The following is a 22,038-nucleotide window of genomic DNA, read 5'->3' as shown; positions in this document are numbered from 1 at the left end:
TTTTTCAGTTTTCTCTCAGGCAGCTAATAATTTAATATGTTGTATTTGCAATATATATTGGAAACATAAAATCATATAGCTATAAATATAGACTACCAAGAGAGCCTGGAAGTACCAAATATAGTTTAAGAATGCTGAGGTACTCAACTAAAATAAAAAAGTTTTCTGGTAGAAAAATCCTAGTACATCTGTGACAGCAGTACTAAAGAAATTCTCCTTGTAGGGTTATTAGAATGCTATTTACTTGAAGTAACTTAATACTTACAATAAAGACAGCATATTTATTTATTTAATTTATTCTTTAAAATATTTTTTTCTTTATTTGACAGAGAGAGTACAAACAGGGGAAGCAGCAGGGAGAGGGAGAAACAGGCTCCCACTAAGCAGAGAGCCCAATATGGGGCTCGATCCCAGGACCCTGGGATCATGATCTGAGCCAAAGGCAGCCGCTTAACTGACTGAGCCACCCAGATGCCTCAAGACAGTGTATGTATTATTGTCTCATTATCTTATAGCAACACAATAGTTCCAGGTAAGAGGATACAAATATAAAACACACAAAAAAAGACTCAATTTATTTGAAGGCTTTTATTAAGGCAAACATTTTCATAACCATAAATATCTCATTATCACAGATAGATTGTTCCAGGTATCTTCGTTAAATAGTAATCCAAAGTGAAGTAATAGAAAAATAAATTGTAAATGAAGGTATTTCAGCATATAAACCAATGAGTCTTCAACAGTTTTTAATAGGATCTAATAACATTATTTTCCACATAGGTAATTATTAATGTAAAAACCAGAATTAATAGAGATGATACAGATGATACTGTACTTTTCCATAATAAACATGTTTAATATTTTTATGAATCCCATTCAGTATTACAAAATAAATTTTACTGGACAAAAACTTTTAAAATTTCAGAAAAATAGACATGAGAAGGATGCCAATGTATATAAATAATTTAAAAATATTACTATAGGCATGGAAATGTGACATAGTCACTTCAACATAAGGAAATGCTATAAAAGCAGAGGGTTGTCAAAACACAGTACAAGAGACACTCTGAAACAATGAAAAACCAAGATCTTGTAGGAATGACAAGAATTTTTAATGTATGACAGATACTAAAATGCCAAACGGAAAATGAACAGAACTATTTCCTCATGGTAGTGACAATGGGCAGACCAGCTTTTAAAAATGCAAAGGACATAGCAAATTAACTTACCACCTCCTTCAAATAAAAATGAGAATCTCTTGGGAGAATTTAAGCACCATAGCAGGCACATCTTATAACAGTTAGTGAAATGCTTTGTATTTCAATGGAAAACTATTTCAATGGTGAAAATGACATAGGAATCAGAAACATATTCTGCTGAGACTCAAGGAAGTTAACACTTTCCCGAACTGGAAAAAAAAAACATTCCATAAGAAGGCATATAAAGTTAAAAACTGAATCAAATTTGTTGTATGAATAATTCATGCCTGGAGAAATAGCTTACCAGCTGCCACAACCCTGGGATCCTCATGAGACTGATGTCTCCCAGCTGCACGACTGTCTGCACTCTCATTCCACCAAAGAACGTGAACTGCAGAAATAAACCAAAAATAGCTTCTAAAGACTATGGTGTTACTACAAGTAAGAAATAGAGAAAAATTAATCAAATATTAAGTCTTGTTCTTTAAATCAAAATAGTGAATAACAGAAAGGTAACATTAAGTATGTTATAATAAGATTTCAGAGGGGGTGCGCCTGGGTGGCTCAGTGGGTTAAAGCCTCTGCCTTCGGCTCAGGTCATGATCCCAGGGTCCTGGGATCGAGCCCCGCATCGGGCTCCTTGCTCAGCAGGGAGCCTGCTTCTCTCTCTGCTTCTGCCTGCTGCTCTGCCTGCTTGTGTTCTCCCTCTCTCTCTCTCTCTCTGACCAATAAATAAATAAAAATAAAAAACAAAAAAAGTCTTTAAAAAAAAAAGATTTCAGAGGGGGTCAGAGATTTGGGAGAGAAATTTATAAATTAATTAATCAAACAGGTTTTATAGATGAAGAAACAGAAGGCTGGAAAGGTAAAGTAAATAACACTAAACACACAATTAAGTCTAGAATGAGGCTTCATGACTTTCTAATACATTTTAGTTTATTTAAAAAAGGAAGATTATAAAAATTGTGTTTACTAATGAAAATTTGATGATATGAAGAAGCAAATTAAAAGTAGCATAATTTTAACCATTTCGAGAGAACCTCTATTGACATTTAGCACATTTCCTTTAAACAAATGAGTAAAATCAAATTAGGGTCATACTATATATTACACTTAACAACAGATTCAACAATGCATATTTCCCATGGCAGTAACCTTAATTTTTAATGGCTATGTGAATTCTTCCCTATAGATATAAGAACTTCTTATCCAAACCCCTGACCAATTAGATTAATATATTATTTTTTTGAAATATGGAATATTTTTGTGCATAACATTTTATAAATTTTTAATTATTACAAAGTAAGATATGTTAGCTGTATAGGAAAATGTGGATAAAAAGAGAAAAGAGGAGTCATTTCTATACCACCTAGAAAAAAAACGCTTTTGTATTTTCTGTATTTCTCTCCATATTTATGTGTATATATACATGTACTTTTATGAATATTTATACACAAACATAAAAGTTTGTGGTTATATAAATACATGATGTAGATGATACATATATTTTTTCTGGATTATATTCATATTACATAAAAATGTTTCTTTATTGTAAACAATGCTGACATAAACATTAGAGCAGCATCTAAACACGTATCTGTAATAATTACAAAGCTGATGACGACTACTATTAATATTTCTTGGGTGTTGATTATGTGCCAGACCTGGTTTTAAGCATTTTGCATGTATTAACTCATTTAGTCTTCATAATAATTTTAGATGGTTGATTATTAGTATCATTTTATGGATGAGGAAACTAAGGCACAGTGAGGTTAAGTAACTTACCCAGGGTCACAAAGTTATAAGTGGTGAAGCTGGGATTCAAACCCAGGCAGTCTAGATCTGAATATTTTCTTAATATAAACTCCTAAAATTTAAATTGAGAGAACCAAACAGTATATCTTATATATATAGACATTTATAAATATACAGTGTATATAATATACACTGTCCTCCAGAAATGATGTACCGATTTATACTCAGCATACTACCATTCTCCTAGTACACTAAGAATGGATTAAGATTAAAAAGTGTGTGTGGAGACACATTTTCTTTCTTTTTTTTTTTAAGGATTTATTTTAGAGAGAACACACACGTGCATGAATGGGGGAAGGGCAGAAGGTGAAGGAGAGAGAGAATCTCAAGCAGACTCCCTGCTAAGTGCAGAGCCTAATTCAGGGTTTAATCTCATGACCCATGAGATCATAACTTGAGCCAAAAATCACAAGTTGGACACCTAACTGACTGAGCCACACAGGTGCCCCAAGGTTACAGTGTGTGCACACATATTTTTAATAACTTAATCCTTGCAAAAATTATACGTGTCCATTATAGTAAATTAGAAATGTTAAAAAATCTTTAATCTCATTATTTAAATATGGCTATATATTTTATGTCATTTCAAATTTCCTTCTTGTATAACTAAACACACCTACATCTCCATGCATATTTCCTTAATATTGGCAAAGATGATTCAAAAAATTAAGGTTTTTTGCCCAAGGCAGCCTCAGACTGGCCTCTTAACAACACAGGAACCAAACCCTGCCCACAATTGGCAAAAATCACCATTGCAGCAACTGGACTGAAGGCAAATGTGGCTCAGCCACAATAGTACGGTGATACAACATTAAGAGTCACTCTGGAAGGGCCAGTGAACAGGGGACACTGCACTGCAGAGCACTACATAACCTGTTCTTCATAAGGCCATTACTTGCCTAACACATAGAAACAGACACAGAGAGTTAGACAAAATGAAGACACAGAAGACTATGTCCCAAATGAATCAACAGGACAAAATCCAGCCAGAGAACAAAATGAAACAGAAGCTACATACCTGATAGAGAATTTAAATTATGCTCATAAATATACTCACTGGACTTGAGAAAATATCTCAGTGAGACCCGCAAAAAAGAGACAGAAAATATAAAAAAGAGCCAGGGAGAGATGAACTCTGTAAGTGAAATTAAAAAACACACTAGAGGGAATATATAATATATTAGAGGAATAATATTAGGGACCAATAAGCTGGAAGACTGTAATGGAAAACAATCAAGCTGAATAGGAGAAAGTGAAAAGATTAATTAAAAAAATGAGAACAGGTTAAGGGAACTCAGTGACACGGTCAAGTGTGATAACATTCACATTATAGGGATCCCAGAGAAACGAGACAAAAGAGCCAGCAAATTTATTTGAAGAAATAATAGCTGAAAATTGGAGAAGGAAACAAATTCAGATTCAGGAGGCACAGAGAATGTCCAACAAAATCATCCCAAGGAGGTCCACATCAAAACACTAATTAAAATGGCAAAAGTACTGAAAAAGAGAAAAATTCAAAAGCAGCAAAGAAAACAGTTACATGTAAGGGAAATTCCATAAGGTTGTATCAACTGATTTTCCAGCAGAAACTTTGCAGATGAGAAGCAAATGGCATGATATATTCAAAGTGCTGAAAGGGAAAAACCTGCAACTGAGAAAACGCTATGCAGCAAGACTATCATTGAGAATAGAAGGAGAGATAAAGAGTTTCTCAGATGAATCAAATTTAGAAGAGTTCACCGTCAGCAAACCAGCCTTACCAGAAATGTTAAAGGGGATTCTTTGAATGGAAAGGGAAGACTGTAAGCAGAAATAAGAAAAGGAGGAGAGGAAAAAAATTCCAGAGGTATGTATAAACTTAATAAAAGTTAACTTAAAAATTAATATTAAGTTAATAAAAGATTAATCACTTATAAAACCAGTATGGAGGTTAAAGACAAAGCAGTAAAATCAAGTATATCTATAAAAATCAAGTCAAGAGATTCACAAAGAGTTGTAAAATATGACACCATATACTTAAAACATAGAGGGCAGAGGAGTAAAGATTTAGTGCTTTAAAATGGGTTCAAGCTTAAGTGACCATCAACCTAATATAGACTGCTATATTTTAACCTAATGGTGACCACAAGTCAAAAACTGGAATAGATACACAAAAAATACAGAGAAAGGAATCCAAGTATATCACTAAAGAAAGCCACCTAACCACAAATGAAGAGAGAAGGAATAGAGAATAATAAATTAAAAAAAAAAAAAAAAACAGAACAAATCACACAATGGCAATAAGTACATACCTATCAATAATTACTTCGAATGTAAATGGACTAGATGCTCTAATCTAGGTGACTGAATGGATAAGAAAGCAAGACGTCTATATGCTGCCTACAAGAGACTCAGTTCAGACCTAAAGACACAAGCACAAGCAGACTGAAAGGGAAGGGATGGGAAAACATTTATCATGCAAAGAAAAGAAAGCTGGGATAGCAACAAATAGAATTGGAAACAAACAATGTAATGAGACATAAAGAAGGACGCTACATACTCACAAAGGGACAATCCGAAAAGAATATGTAACAATTGTAAATCCGTACCTAACATGGGAGCATCCAAATGCATGAAGCAGCTATTAACAAACATAAAGGAAGTAATCAATAGTAATACAAAAATAATAGAGGACTTTTACACCCCACTTACATCAATGGACAGATCATCCAAACAGAAAATCAACATGGAAACAGTGGCTTTGAATGACACATTAGATCAGATGAATCTAAAGGTATATTTAGAATATCCGCATCCTAAAACAGTGGAAAACATATTCTTTTAAGTGCACATGAAACATTCTCCAGAATACATCACGTTAGGCCACAAAAAAGTCTCAACAAATTAAAAAAAGACTGAAGTTATACCATATATCTTTCCCAACTACAATGCTATGAAACTAGAAATCACAAGGAAAAATTCTGGAAAGACCACAAATACATTGAGGTTAAATAACATGCTCATAAACAATGAATGGGTCACCACGAAATCAAAGTGGAAATCAAAAAATACCGGAGACGAATGAAAATGAAAACACAAGGGTCCAACATCTTTGGGATGGAGCAAAAACTGTTCCAGGAGGGAAGGTTTTAGTAATACAGATCTACCTCAAGAAGCAAGAAAAATATCAAACACCTGAACCTTACCCTGAAAGAAGCTAGAAGAAAAGGAACAAACAAAACCAAAACCAGTAGAAGAAGGAAATAAAAGAGCAAAGAAATAGAAACAAACAAAAAAAATAGAACATATCAATGAACCAGGACTAGTTCTTTGAAAAGATCAACAAAATTGATAAACCTTTACTCAGACTGTTCAGATAGAGAGCAAGGATTTAATAAAATCAGGAATGAAAGAGGAGAAATAACAACCAGCATCACAGAAATACAAAGAATTAGAGAATATTATGAAAAATTATATGCCAACAAATTGGACAACCTAGAAGAAATGGATAAATTCCTAGAAACATAAAACTTCCTAAAAGTGAATCAGGAAGAAACAAAAAATTTAAATAGACTGTGTAAATGATGTAATTCAAACACTGATCAAAAAACTCCCCAAAAGTCCAGAACCAGATGGCTTCACAGGTGAATTCTGCCAAACATTTAAAGAAGAGTTAATACCTATTCTTCTCATACTATTCAAAAACAAAGAAGAGGAAGGGAAGCCTCCAAATTCATTCTATGAAGCCAGCATTACCCTGACAACAAAACTAGATGAAGACATTACAAAAAAGAGACCTACAGGCCAGTATCTCTGATGAACTTAGATGCAAAAATCTACAACAAAATATGAGCAAACTGAATCCAACAATACATTAAAAAAATCATTCACCATAATCAAGTGGGATTTATTCCCAAGATGCAAGGGTAGTTCAATATTTGCAAAGCGATCAACATGATACATCACATCAATAAGAGGATAAAAACCATATGATCATTTCAGTATATGTAGAAAAAGCATTTAACAAAGGATAACATCCACTCATGGTAAAAAAACCCTCAACAAAGTGGGTTTAGAGGGAACATATCAATATAATAAATGCCGTATGTGAAAAACGCTATGCTAACATCATACATCATACTTGATGAAAAACAGAGCTTTTCCTTTGCATTCAAGAACAAGGTAAGAATGTCTACTCTCAACAATTTTTATTCAACATAGTATTGGAAATCCTAGCCACAGCAGTCAGACAACAGAAATAAATTAAAGGTATCTTTTTTTAAAAATTTTATTTATTTGACTGAGAGAGAGAGGCAGCGAGAGACAGAATACAAGCTGGGTAGTGAGAGAGAGAGAAGCAGGCTTCCCACTGAGGAGGCAGCCCGATGCGGGGTTCGATCCCAGGGCCCTGGGATCATGACCTGAGCCAAAGGCAGAGGCTTAACGACCGAGCCACCCAGGCGCCCCTAAAGGTGTCTAAATTGGTAAAGAAGAAGCAAAACTCACTATTTGCAGATGGCATGATACTATATATAGAAAACCCTAAAGACTCCACCAAATATTACTAGAACTGGTAAATGAATTCAGTAAAGCTGTAGTATACAAAATCAACATACAGAAATCTGTTGCACTTCTATATACAAATAATGAAGGAGCAGAAAGAGAAATTAAGAAAACAATCCCATTTACAATTGCATCAAAAATAAATACCTAGGAATAAACTTAACCAAGGAGGTGAAAGACCTGTATTCTGAAAACTATGAAACACTGATGAAAGAAATTGATGATGACACAAACAAATGGAAAGATGTTCCATGCTCATGGATTGGGAGACCCAATATTGTTAAAATGTCCATATTGCCCAAAGCAGTCTACAGATTTAATGCAACCCATCAAAATACCCACAGCATTTTTCACAGAACTAGAATAAATAATCCTAAAATTTATATGGAAGCATAAAAGACCCCGAATAGCCAAAGTGATCTTGAAAAAGAACAAAAAAACTGGAGGCATCATAATCCCAAATTTCAAGATACACTACAAATCTGTAGTAGGTACCAGCATAAAAACAGATGCATAGATCCATAGATCAATGGAACAGAATAGAGAGCCTGGAAATAAACTGATAACTATATGGTCAATTTTCAGCAAAGGAAGCAAAAGAAAAAGTCTCTTCAGTTAATGGTGCTGGGAAAATTGGCCAGCTACATGCAAAAGAATGAAACTGGACCACTTTTTTTCACTATACACAAAAATAAACTCAAAATGGATTAAAGACCAGAGGCCGAAGGCAGCGGCTTAACCCACTGAGCCACCCAGGCACCCGATGATGATCTTTTAATGTGTCTGTTGGCCATCTGTATGCCTTGTTTGGAGAAATGTGTGCACATGTCTTCTGCCCATTTTTTAATTGGATTATTTGTTTTTTGGGTGTTAAGTTGTATAGGTTCTTTATATATTTTGGGTGTTTAACTCCCTATCAGATCTATCATTTACAAGTATCTTCTCTCAGTAAGTTGTCTTTTAGTATTGATGATGGTTTCTTCTGCTGTACAGAAGCTTTTTTTTTTTTTAATTTTTAAAAGATTTTATTTGAGAATAAGAGAGAGTGCACATAAACCAGGGGAGAGGCAGAAGGAGAGGGAGAAGCAGACACCCTGCTGAGCAGGGAGCCCGACATGGGTCTTGATCTCAGGACTCTAGGATCATGACTTGAGCCAAAGGCAGACACTTAACCAACTGAGCCACTCAGGCACCCCAGAAGCTTTTTATTTTGATGTAGCCCCAATAGTTTATTTCTGCTGTTTCCCTTGCCTTAGGAGTCATATCAAGAAAGATGTTGCTATAGCTAATGTCAGAGAAATTACTGCCTATGTTCTCTTCTAGGAGTTACGGTTTTAGGTCTCACATTTAGGTCTTTAATCCACTTTTTAAAAAAGATTTTATTTATTTAAGACAGAGAGAGAGAGAGAGAGAGCAAGAGAGAGAGAGAGAATAAGCAGGGGGCAGAGGCAGATACAGGTTCCCCAGAGTAGGGAACCCTATATTTGGCTTGATCCCAGGACCCTGGGATCACATGAGCCGAAGGTAGCCACTTAACTGGCTGAGCCCGCCTCTCTGCCTACTTGTGATCTCTGTCAAATAAATAAATAAAATCTTTTTAAAAAAAAAAAAAGGATTTTATTATATAAAGCTCAAACTTTGTGCCTCCCAAAATATCTAAATAAAATCAAAAAGGAAAAAATTAATATATACATACATACATATTTCTACAAAGGTAGACACAGATGACTACTAAAAATATATTAAAGAAGATTCAGATTAAAACAATAATGAGATGTCAGTATTTACCTAATAAGGATATATTATATAGATACAGTATTAGACAGGTTAGAGAAAAATGAGTTAAACTTGTAGGGTTCATATCTGCTTTCTCTTCCCTCAAAAAAATTGACAATATAAATAAAAAGGCTTATCTGTTTATATTTGACATTTTTTAATTTTTCATTTATTTTTTTAATTTCAGTGTAAGTAACAGTGTTATATTAGTTTCAGGTGTACAATATGGTGTTTCAATAATTCTATACATTACTCAGTACTCATCATGATAAGTGTACTCTTAATTCCCTTCACCTATTTCACCCACTCTTCCACCCACCTCCCCTCTAGCAACAACAGTTCTCTATATTTAAGAGTCAGGGGGTTTTTTTGGTCTCTTTTTTTCTGTTTGGTTTCTTAAATTACATTATAAGTGAAATCATAATGGTATTTCTTTCCCAGATTGACTTATTTCATTTAGCATTATATACATTAGCATTATATCCATCCCTGTGTTGCAGATGGCAAGATTTCATTCTTTTTATGGTTCATCAATATTCCATTAGATAGATAAATGGATGGATGAATGGTTAGATAGATAGATAGATAGATATCACAACTTCTTTATCCATTCATCTATCAGTGGAACTAGGGTTGCTTCCATATCTTGACTACTGTAATTAATGCTGCAGTAAACACCTGGGTGCATGTATTTTTTCAAATTCATGTTTTCATATTATATGTGTAACTATCCAGTAGTGGAATTACTGGATCCTATGTTAATTCTATTTTTAATTTTTTGTGGAACCTCCATACTGTTTTCCACAGTGGCTGCACCAGCATGCATTCTGACCAACAGCACATGAGGGTTCCTTTTTTCTCCACATCCTTGCCAACACTTGCTGTTTCTTGTGTTTTTATTTTAGTCATTCTAACAGATTTGAGGTGATATCTCATTGTGGTTTAGATTTGTTTTGATGATGATCTTTTTTTTTTAAAGATTTTATTCATTTATTTGACAGAGATCACAAGTAGGCAGAGAGGCAGGCAGAGAGAGAGAGAGGGAAGCAGGCTCCCCGCTGAGCAGAGAGCCGGATGCGGGACTCGATCCCAGGACCCTAAGATCATGACCTGAGCCGAAGGCAGCGGCTTAACCCACTGAGCCACCCAGGCACCCCATAAAATCATTCTTTTATAACAAAACTATTCTTTTTTCCCTTCATAGTTTCTTCATATGCTTTTTTTGCTTAGAAATACTGTTTCCATACACATTATTAAATAAATTCACTGTATTTTGTTTTAGTAATTGTATGAATTCAATTTTTTAATTGAAATCCATAATGCATCTTGATTTTATTTTAGCATATGGTATGAGACAGGCATCTAATATTTTTTTGTCCTCTTCATATATTTTCCAGGTTGAATATACATCTATAACATATGTATTGGAAGTTGACTGTATGAGCTCAGTTGTGGATATGTTAGGTTTTGAGATGCCTGTTGGACATAAAGTGGAGAAGATGAAGAGGCAACCGGATATTATAAGTCTTTCAAATATTTATTAGCTATTCTTAGTCATTTTTCCTCTCAGGTAAACTTTACAAACATTTTTCAGAGTTTGCCACAAGAAAACTCTCTGAAATTCTGATTGGAATATCTTTCAAGTTTAAAAAAATTAAATATCTTAGGGGCATCTGGGTGGCTCAGTGGGTTAAGCCTCTGCTTTTGGCTTGGGTCATGATCTCAGGATCCTGGGATCGAGCCCCGCATCGGGCTCTCTGCTCAGCAGGGAGCCTGCTTCCCCTCTCTCTCTGCCTGACTCTCTGCCTACTTGTGATCTCTCTCACTCTGTCAAATAAATAAAATCTTTAAAAATATATATATAAAGTGAAAAAAAAATCTCAGATATTAAATTAGTAAACCATATGCTTATATCATATATATATATATATATATATATATATATATATATATATATATAAAATATATACCTAAGTGGTGGAATATGGATAATTTTTTTTCTTTGGGCTTGTCCATGTTTTCAATATTTATAATAACTACATGTTGCTTTTTCACCCATAAACAATCTTTCTACCCAAAGTAATGCTATTTATAAAAAAAATCACAGGAGCATCTGAGTGGTGCAGTTAAGTGTCTGACTCTCAGTTTTGGCTCAGGTCATGATATCAGGGTCTTGAGACTGAGTCCTTCATTGGGTGCCACACTCAGTGTGGAGTCTGCTTATGACCCTCTCTCCCTCTGCACCCCCCCACTGCTCTCTCTCATGAGCATGTGTGCTCTCTCTAGAAATAAATTTTTAAAAAAGATTTTATTTATTTATTTGACAGAGAGTGCTCATAAGTAGGCATAGAGACAGGCAGAGAGAAACGGGAAAGCAGGATCCCCGCTGAGTGGAGAGTCCGATGCGGGGCTTGATCCCAGAACCCTGGGATCATGACCTGGGCTGAAGGCAGAGGCTTAACCCACTGAGCCACCCAGGTGCCCAGTTTTTTAAAAAACGTTACAAGAAGCACAACCTTCTAGTTACAAGATAAGTAAGTTTTAGAGATGTAATATACAACATGATGACTACAGTTAACAATTCTATATTGTGTGTATATATATATATGTATTTTTAAAAGATTTTATTTATTTATTTGGGAGAGAGAGAGAGAATGAGAGAGAGAGCATGAGAGGAGAGAGGTCAGTGGGAGAAGCAGACTCCCTGCCAAGCAGGGAGCCTGATGTGGGACTTGATCCTAGGACTCCAGGATCACGACCTGAGCCAAAGGCAGTCACTTAACCAACTGAGCCACCTAGGCGCCTATTCTATACCGTTTATGTGAAAGCTGAAAAAGTAGATCTTAAACGTTCTCATCATAAGGAGAAACAATTTGTAACTCTGACGTGATGGATGTTAACTTATTGTGGTGATCACTTCACAACATATAAATATATTAAATCATTATGTTGCATACCCTAAACTTATATATCAATTATATCTCAATAAAACTGGGGGAAAAAAGGAAAAAAAATCATTAAAAGTACATTCAGAGGAAAATAAAGTGATAAAAGAAATAGGTGAACCTTTCAGGTTCCTTCCAGTATTTAAAATTTTATCATTTTGATATATCAGGGAAAAGAACAGTATTTAAAAAAAAAACTTATAAGGTGAAAAACATTCTAAATAAGATGTAAAATGGGGCGCCTTGGTGGCTCAGTGGTTTAAAGCCTCTACCTTCGGCTCAGGTCATGATCCCAGGGTCCTGGGATCAAGCCCCACATTGGGCTCTCTGCTCCATGGGGAGCCTGCTTCCTCCTCTCTCTCTGCCTGCCTCTCTGCCTACTTGTAATCTCTGTCAAATAAATAAATAAAATCTTAAAAAAAAAAGATGTAAAACAGGTTTGCTCAACCCTTAAAATTACAAAACTAAAACTTGGGCAAAAAAAAGCAAAATATATTCCATAATGAGAACAGAGAAAAACTGACCAAAGGAACTTAATGTGGATCACTCATGTATTTTGCAATTTCATAAGAAGAAATGGACAACTGTACCTCTGTTGAGCACTCCATATTCTGCATGGAACACTCCAACTAGTTTTGTGTAGCCTTGATTGATGTGAGCATGAACTGCCCTTTTAAATGGGTCACCCCACAGAGCTGGCCCACCAGGTTTCATCTGGAAAGTAGCTAGTTCATAGATTCCTAGAACAGGGAGAAAAATAATTATTTTATAGAACACATACAAGCAATTTCTAATCATGTTCAGTTTGGTTCCAATGGAAGGCGAACTACATCTATAGATTTTGAGGATCATACTGCATACCTATAGGCATATTTATTAATCTGCATTGTTCTTCTTTGCTTTTATGTTTAGAAAGTCCTTGTCCTAGTTTAAGGGTCAGTCATTATACTTATCATACATAACAAACAAGAATGGTTGGAATCTATAGTTCGGGTATTATCCTAAGCTATTTTTAATCTATAAAATTTGTCAAAAGTTAGTAAGAATTTATAATGTAGTAGTATTTTTTAGTTGCCTGAGTCTGTAGTTTTATAAAGAAATGAATAAGGAAGTATTTCTAGCCTCTTATAGTTCCATTCTTCTTACCAGTTTCTACTAACTTATCTCTCTATATAATTTCCTCTGTAAGATTCCATTTCCAACAGGAACAGCAAGCAAATAATATACGTGAAGTGACTGTCTCCGAGTTTGTTTGTTTTTTTTAAAGATTTTATTTACTTATTTGACAGACAGAGATCACAAGCAGGCAGAGAGGCAGGCAGAGAGAGAGGAGGAAGCAGGCTCCCTGCTGAGCAGAGAGCCCAATATGGGGCTCGATCCCAGGACCCTGGGACCATGACCTGAGCTGAAGACAGAGGCTTTAACCCACTGAGCCACCCAGACGTCCCTGTCTCTGAGTTCTGAGGAAAAAAATAACTCTAAAGAAGATGGGTTTTATTATTCCTAAATATCTGGGTAAATATTTGAAAAGCATTTTACCTTCTGGATGGAAGGACAGACCAGGTGAAGAGAAGGAAACCAGGGGACAAGTAGATTTAGAAAATACAAGAAAAACATACACAAGTTACTGAAGAATCAGGAATAACACAGAGGAAAAGAACTAAGATTTGATACTTTTTGAGAAGCCAACTAATTCATTTAGTTAGTGCTGAAAGCTGAGGGGAAGCTATGGGGATAAATTTCCAAATAAGATTTTCAAATCTCTTATAATCTAAAATGCACTACAAAGTTGGGGATAATGGGGGAAATAAAACAACGCTTAAATTAGTTTATTCTTTTGCTAATCTGACCTTTGTTTAAAACTGGATTGAGGTAATAATTTCTTTAAGTCAGCAAGAAGTGAAATCAGCAAGAAGACAAATCTTTAGGAATTACTTTCAAACTGAGAAGTAAGAAAGAGGAAGACACGAGAGTTAGACTAGAGTAATATAGCTTGGTAGTTCCAGTTAATTCATTCCCCTAGTCAATTTAATAAGCAAATATATACTTAAGATTTAAGATTAGTTGTCATTTATGGAAAAATACTTTTATATTTACAAGTTTATATTATTTTAAAATTATGACAGAGTATCACATACTATTCCTCACATACCCACAGATGTGTTCTCTGCTCCCAAGGCCCAACTTATCAACCTTTACTGACCATGTCAACTTTTTCTATCATATAGTTAGCTTTAAGAATCAATAAGATACCAATATGGAAAAACACTTCATTATTTAATGGTCATTTTTTTAAAAAGGTAAGCTAAGAGCACCAATTTATTTTTATCTGAACAACATACGTTCCTATATTAAACAAAGATTAACTTCTTTTCTCGTAGAACTTGAGTTTTTATAGCTTAAAATCTTCAGTGTTTTCTCTGTCAGAATTCAAAGTGACTAAGACGGGAGGACTTACCTTCTTTTGGAGGCTTTTCTAGTTTGCACCATGGCACCAGATAAGTAATCTCACTCTCTTGTTTATCAATAAGAGCCAAATTGGGAATGAGGTATTGCTCTTGCCATTCCTTATCTTTGGCCAATGCTTTCCGAACTTGAGTCCGATGAGCAAAATTATCTATGGGAAAAGAAGGAGTAAGAAAACCAAAAATTATTAATTTAAAATCACCTGTACTTTTTCTGGGTTTCATTCAGTTCACCAAGTGTTCATCAAGGGCACAGAAGTATACTGTATTGTATCACTGGAGAGAACATACAGATGTGACATCTGTCCCCAAGTTTCTCATGGCCTGAAAGGGCAGTAGAAATGTAAACAACTAATGATAATGTCATACCGTGGGCTCTACAGGCTCTACCACTTAGTAGGCAGTTGTGTGACTTAGGTTAAGTTATGAAATCTTTCTGTGCCGATTTCTTACTCTGTAAAATGGGGATAATGATATAGTATCTCCCTCTAGGACTGTTTAGATTAAATGAATTAGTACACAAGAGGAGCTTACAACAGTGTTGGGAGCCTCGTTAGAACTCGGTATACATTAACTAGTCTTATTTACTGAGGCATTTAAATTATAGCAGCAGTTTAGAGTGTTTTTCTGTGGTGGTGGTGGTGATGGTGATCAGGTCAAGAAATACCTTGAATTACATTTAAGGTAAATGAAATTAAGATGTACTTTGACAGCTACTGCTTTGATCTAACAGTTTCCAAAGGAATAGGGCTGATTCTCTGTCATCCCCTCTTTTTACTTAGTACTATTTCTCTTCTTTTTGTTTCCCAAACAAGTACGTATTTTTGCTAACATATGGGCCCAGTACTACATTGAACTATAACGGCTTCATAAAACTAATGGCAAAATAGTTTTCTATGGTTCATGCTGAGGATAAAGAATAATATCTATCTTAGAGCTTAAGTAAGTTTTATCAGGATTGCACTAGCAGATTTTTTTTGTTTTTTTGTTTTTAACTGGGATACAATTCAACTGGTGGTGCATTCAAGCATAAATTGTGTTTTAATGGGGTTTGTTTTACTACAATTGGGGAAAAACCTCTAAACTATGGACATACTAAGTATAGAATGAGCACTTTTCACATTAAGGTATTTTATGGCTATTAACTTTGGACACTGATGACCAAATACTAAATGAAATTATCAAAAGTTTTTTGGATATTATGATGTACTACTGTGGACTTCAGAAAGATTAGACAATGGAGTAACATATATTCTGGGGATTCCATCAACCATACTCCTGCCTCTACTAAACCAGGGGTAGATCAGCTTCAATATGAGAAGAACTCTAATTCCTTTTCTTTTACTTCCCTAAACTAGTAAAATGACAGTGAATAGAAATAAAACTGTGTATAGAAATAAAACTGTTCCAAAACCTAACAGATTTATTATATCTTACAGAAGGTTAAGGGCTTCAAAGTTTAGTATCATCTCCTATTCTATTTCACTAGAGCCCCCCGACATTTGAATGATTTGTTAAAACACTGATATCCAGCTATAACTTCAATTAAAAAAAAATTCTACTTTCCTTTTATGATCTTAACCCACCTGGGTTCTTGAAATCATTGCTTTAAATTTTTCATAAACCATCTTTACAATCATCTATTCTTAACTTTTCCTAAGAATTAAAGTGTGGTTCATAATTTTATGACTTGAAATCTGAGATGCCATTTTCTTACTTTCACATTCTCATATGGCAATGAAAGGTTCCAGCAATGGGTTACTATAGGTATACCACTGGGAGGCACAATCACTGAATTTATTTTTTGGTATTGCTATTTAAAAGTTTTACTTCACCTGTATGTATTTATAGCAATATAGATTCAAGAACTAAGTAGCTAAGTTGTGGGTAACATCTAACGGAATGAGAATCTGTACTGAATACTTAAGCTGATGACTCATACCATACTTCCATATATGAAACACTTTATTCATTCTGCCTCCAAATTCTACACTCCAGTATCCAACCAATTCAGAGTGAGCTGTCCGAAGATGAATGTTTTTCTTGGTATTTTCCAGGAACTCATTCATCTTTGAGGGCTTAAGATAATAGGTACGAAATTCATAGACTGTTCCATCGTATTGTCTGGGGCCTGTAGCAAAGGATGAGCACACCTGAAGAAAGATAAGGCAAATTTAAGTATTTTGGGAAGGTGCAGTTATAACACTATGCCACAACCAAACCCAGGTGCCCTGAGTGCCGTATTCTTGATTGCCACTGAAATCATGATTTAAGGGTTGTGAAATCCCTGCCTCCAGCTCTGAGCTGAGCATGGAGCCTGCTTAAGGTTCTCACTCTCCCTCTGCCTCTCCCACTGTGTTCTCTCTTAAAAAAAAAAAAAAAAAAAAAAGGCGGGGCGGCGGAGTGGGTGGAGCGCCTGGGTGGCTCAGTGGGTTAAAGCCTCTGCCTTCAGCTCAGGTCATGATCCCAGAGTCCTGGGATCCAGCCCTGCGTCAGTCTATCTGCTCAGCAGGGAGCCTGCTTCCTCCGCCATCTCTGCCTGCCTCTCTGCCTACTTGTGATCTCTGTCTGTCAAACACATAAATAAAATCTTAAAAAAAAATAGGATAGGAATTTAGTAGGAATTTAACTAATGTAACAGTAAACTGTGGCCTATCCAATTGCATTGTAATACAGAATGCGTAAAGCTAGTAAAGGCAAAAAAGTCGATGAGTCACAATTGTCTGATTCATTTTTTTTAAAAAATTTTAAGACAGATTTTATTTATCCATTTATTTGAGACAGTTCATATGAGAGGGGTGGGGGATGTGGGTGGTTGTGGGGGTGGGGAGGAGCAGAGGGAGAGGGATAAGCAGACTCTGCTGAGGGAGGAAGCTCCCTTAACTGGGTCTCAGGACCCTGAGATCACGACCTGACCTGAGTTGAAACCAAGAGTTGGACACTTTACCCTCCTGAACCACCCAGGTACTCCTGAGTCATGTTTTTCATTATAGATGCAGTCTAAAGAAAGGCATTTAACCCACCCAGCTATATCATGTTAATGGAAATACTTTTTAAGAACCATTAGTTCCTTTTCTAATAGTCCTATATTCACTATGTAAATTTGATTTGGTTCTCTGAGTGAATTGGACTTTCAGCGGGAAATGCTTTGCCAGAAATTATCCTCTTTGTATGTGTTTATATGTGTGTATATATACACAGATATATGTATATAAACACAGACACACTCATATGGTATTCTAATTTACGAATCCATCTTACATAAGTTTGGTTAGCATGTGCACATTTCCTAAAGCTGATTACATCAGCATAATCTATTATAATAGTTTTAATACCTATAAAGCTATGGATGAATTTTGGGCTTACGCTGACTACCTGGTACAACAATCAAAAGCAGTAGGCTTCTTGCTCTGACATATATGTATATATGTGATCTATCTATCTGTATGTTTTACAAAGCACAATGGTATTTTACTTGTGTATAAGGCTGAATTATAATAAGCTATTTTGAGTTCATCCCATTCCTGTCTATGATGAATATATATTCTTACTGTCTGATTGACATTTGCCATCAAAAACAATGGCAGCTGCCGCTAGGTTTGGCAGACATTCTTTTTTGTATCATTTTACTAATCTAATAACAATGCTATGCAAATGAAAACTGCTTAATATTTATAGCTTAAAAATAAGTGTATCAAAACTAGGTCAAAGGGGTTGAAACAACTGCTTTTAAATTGTTTTTTTTTTATGGACCTTGTATTTGGAGAACAAAATAGGTGACCACAGGCGCACATTTTTTATTATCTTCTGCAGAAGAGTACAATAGGAAAGCTCAGGGAGAGGTTAACAGCAATGAAGCAATGAGATGTGTATGTGTGTGGGAAGGGGTACAGCGATCTTTGTTGAGGGGAACTGTGCAGCCACAATCCAGGACCCGTATGCTAAGGAAGGAAACATGAGTGCTTCAGGCCCCCTAATCTCCAAAGAAAGGCTCATTTTCCACAGCACTCACTTCCAATTCACTTATGAGAACCACTGGCTGACATTTAATAAAGTCAAAGTTCAGAATAAAGTTTTCCGGAATAACTCAGCCCTGCCCCAGTAGAGTGAGAATCAGGAAACATTAAAGACTGGATTGCTAATCTTGGGTGAACAGGTCATCGTTGGTTCCTCAGTCTTCAGCAGACCGTCTGTCTCTAGAATAGGTTCATCCCCTTCGACTTGTACCCTTCGAGAAAAGTACAAGCCTAAGTGTCAGAGGGGGTAAAAAAAAACCAACCCTGCAGATGTGCAGAATAGGCCAAGTCCCGACAGTTAAGGCTGAATCACAAAAATCTATTACGTACGTTTCTCATCTAAGGTTAAGTGAGGTCATCATCATGTTTGCTACGAGGTTCCTGGCCCCATCTGGCTAAGACACCCCCAGCAAAAGGCAGTGGGCAGGATGTTCCACCACCGGCACCTTGGCCCTCCTCTTCAAGGTTCTCTGCAAAACGCTCGGAAGTTATGTACATTTCGTTTAACTGCGACGGGGGCGGGGCGGTTCTTTTGCCTGCGGAATGGTTGGCCTAGTTCTCTTCTACCTTCTGTCTAGAGGGGGCGGTGGCTTGTCAAACGACAAAATCAGTAGGGAAGTTTCGACCAGCAAGCAAAGCACCAGGCGCTGGCCCCAACGTGGCAAACGCAGCAGCCTGAGCTTCAGGGGTGTCCTCAGGGCTTCCTGGCACCTAGGCCAGAAAAATCCTGTTCGCGGTTGGTCGCGAATTGGCCGGGAGGCGACACTGGCCACCGGACCATCCCCGAACTGCGCACCGCTTCCTCCCGCGCGTCCTGGAATGCCCCACCTGCGGGATCTGGGACAGCCACTAGAACCTCCGCGGCGGTTCCACGCCCGCAATCTGCACCGACGAACGAGATGACCGCATGCGCGGCTCTCGCAAGCCTGGGCGAGCAAAATTGGGCAACGCATGCGCGTGGCCGCGAGCTCCCCGCTAACGCCCGCTCCCCTCCCCCAGGGGACGGCTTCCCTCCCCCAGGGGACGGCTTGGCCGTCTGGGCGGCGGGTACCTGAGGCGCGAGCGTCCGCGCAGCCAGAGCCCTAGTCAGGCCGCTTCGGAGGACGAGCATGGCGGGGCTTCGGGCGCTGGGAAGGACAGCCAGCCGGTACTCTTTCTTAGATTCTTCCTGTTAAGACTTACCCGCCTGGAAAAGAGCAGCGACTAGATTACTGGCGGACGCAGGCGGGGGCGGGACTCGGCGGCTTCAGCTCCGCCTCTGGTGCCGGAGGCGTGGGCACCGCCCCCGAAGGCTCGCGTGCTTAGTGGCCCAGCGCCGGGCGCGTTCGGAAGGCACGTGCCCTTTGGTCCTTGGCTTGTTTCCTCAGACTCTCTTACCCCAGCGTTAGAGGGCGCGTTAGGATTGTGTGAAGGCGGAGACCGTTTCTGTTCCACCTTTCTAAGTCCATTACCTCGTCTCCACGCGCAGCCGAGCAACAGTTCTTAAGAGTTCGTGTGCAGACTGCGAGTGCTTGCCCTTTGAGGAGGGCGTATGATGCGTGCGCCCGTGATGCTGTGCATTTAAAATCGTGGAGCTTTTTGCCGTGGTTCATCTTTAGTCGGGGTGATTTACGTAAAGACCAGAGAGCCTTCACTTTACCTCATCCTCTTTTCCTAATCGTCACCCCAGCATGACCCCGTAAGGCTTCTAATAATTTACGTTGTATTTCTCAGGAGCTCAGAATGAGGGTGCCGAACCAGACGTGAAAAAATAAAAGTTAAACATACACTGTTAAAAACTAGATAATTCTGTAAACTTTAAAAGCAAAACAGCCGACTTCTGATCTAGTTAGTCAGTAGTCCCTGTCTCTGGTTATCGGTGACCAAGATAACATCTTCAGCATTTCAAGCTGTTTCTTCTAATGCCTGTTAGTATATTTTTAAATAATAGGTATATTCTGCTATTTCTTGATTTTTTCAGTTATAGTCAAAATATGTTGACCTTTATGCAAGAGGATTTAAGCCTCTTATGTACCACTCTACCAAAATAATTTTCCTTCCAGCGTCTAATGCTTACATTAAAAATAGTTAATTGATTTCATTAATTTGCATTATCTACATTATGTTACTGTTAACATTCTTGTTAATAATTACATTATTGCAAACATTAATGCCATATTACTTACATTATTAGGACTAGGGAATTAGTTGTGCCTTGTACGAAGACCTTTTGGTGATGTATTCAGCAGGGAGTAGACTTTTGAAAATTATAATTCCAGAGGGGGTGAGTCAGTTTTTCTGGATGACGGGCATCCATTTCTAATATAGACAAAACAAAAGTATCTGTACCCAGACTGAATCTTTAATGTTTAAATTTATTTTCTTAGCTCCCTCTGGAATTAACTCATTCACTCATTTCACCCATATTTGTTAAATTTCTTTTATGTTTCAAGCACATTTGCAGTGACTGGGGTACAGAATTGAACAAAAGATAGCGTTCTTATCCCCTTAGAACTTAAAGGTTAGGGGAAACAAAGGAAGAGAAAAATATGTCAGAGATTAATCAATACTCTGAGGAAGAACAAAGTAAGATCTGAAGAATACAAAGTGTCGGAGAGAGGTAGCAGAGACTGTTAGCTGTTTATCATTTTCCATTCACCTTCTGGTTCCCTTTTTTAAAAATTTGCAGTAGAAACTATGCAGCTTGGTGCAGTCATGTGACTGAGTCCTGGCCAGCGCATTTATGACTTAACTGTAATTGATCTTAGGCAGTGTAGGAGGGGTGATTCTCCTCTTTGGCCCTTTCTTATTTCTACATGCTGAAATGTGTATATAATGGGAAAAGCTTTCGAATTGTGCGGTAGAAGCCACATGCTGGAGATGGTTCTAACACCAGGGAACACCATGCTGGGAGCTGTGGGCTGCCTATCTCTGGATTTATTTTACAAGAGAAATCATCTTCTAGTTTAAGCTACTGCTATATGGTTTAAACCTATGATTATCATCAATAGGAGGATGACTATTTTATTTTTCTCTCTCTTTCACTTGTTTCTATTATTTTCTTTATACCTATCACTTACTGATGACAAAATTCTTTGCCAAAAGTATACATTTTTTTTCTTGTGATACTCAAAAGTATACATTTTTTAATGTGATTAAACCTATTAATCAGCTTATCAGTTTCATCTAATAGAGTTATCTTTTGGGAATTCTTTGTGCTCTTGCTCCAATGTGGATAGTTGTTTTCTAAGGTGACATGGTAATACTTCTGGGATCTTCTTTTGCTAATATCCTGGGGAAT

At 36.9% G+C, this 22,038-nt stretch overlaps 1 protein-coding gene across 2 annotated transcripts; it reads right to left on the bottom strand.

Moving 5' to 3' along the window:
• Window positions 1-573: 573 nt before the first annotated feature.
• On the bottom strand, window positions 574-20,002 carry LOC111146257 (nipsnap homolog 3A). 2 transcript variants are annotated; one of them, XM_022501730.1, is made up of 6 exons: window positions 19,810-20,002; window positions 16,685-16,895; window positions 14,736-14,894; window positions 12,868-13,017; window positions 1,504-1,590; window positions 574-1,408 (listed from the first exon to the last, which is right to left on the bottom strand). In XM_022501730.1, exons 1-6 carry the CDS (start codon window positions 19,867-19,869, stop codon window positions 1,332-1,334), a joined length of 744 nt encoding a protein of 247 aa, XP_022357438.1. In that variant the 5' UTR covers window positions 19,870-20,002; the 3' UTR covers window positions 574-1,331. The 2 variants fall into 2 exon arrangements, with proteins under 2 accessions (XP_022357438.1, XP_022357439.1); XM_022501731.1 differs by lacking the exon at window positions 12,868-13,017.
• Between the last annotated feature and the right edge of the window lie 2,036 nt (window positions 20,003-22,038).

Source organism: Enhydra lutris, unplaced genomic scaffold, assembly GCF_002288905.1.
Source record: "Enhydra lutris kenyoni isolate GAN:26980312 unplaced genomic scaffold, ASM228890v2 scaffoldscaffold13, whole genome shotgun sequence".
Lineage (NCBI taxonomy): Eukaryota > Metazoa > Chordata > Mammalia > Carnivora > Mustelidae > Enhydra > Enhydra lutris.
The sequence above is the reverse complement of the archived record's forward strand: the minus strand, read 5'-3'. Positions and strand labels throughout refer to the sequence as shown.

What these genes read in the sequence shown, in the direction of transcription:
- LOC111146257 (XM_022501730.1), bottom strand. Translation starts at nt 19,869, where the DNA reads ATGCTCGTCCTCCGAAGCGGCCTGACTAGGGCTCTGGCTGCGCGGACG. An exon ending in GTTTCATATATGGAAGTATG is followed by an intron (nt 14,895 to 16,684) that starts GTATGAGTCATC and finishes CTTTTCCCATAG; the next exon opens with ATAATTTTGCTCATCGGACT. An exon ending in ATATGGAGTGCTCAACAGAG is followed by an intron (nt 1,591 to 12,867) that starts GTACAGTTGTCC and finishes TTATTTCTGCAG; the next exon opens with TTCACGTTCTTTGGTGGAAT.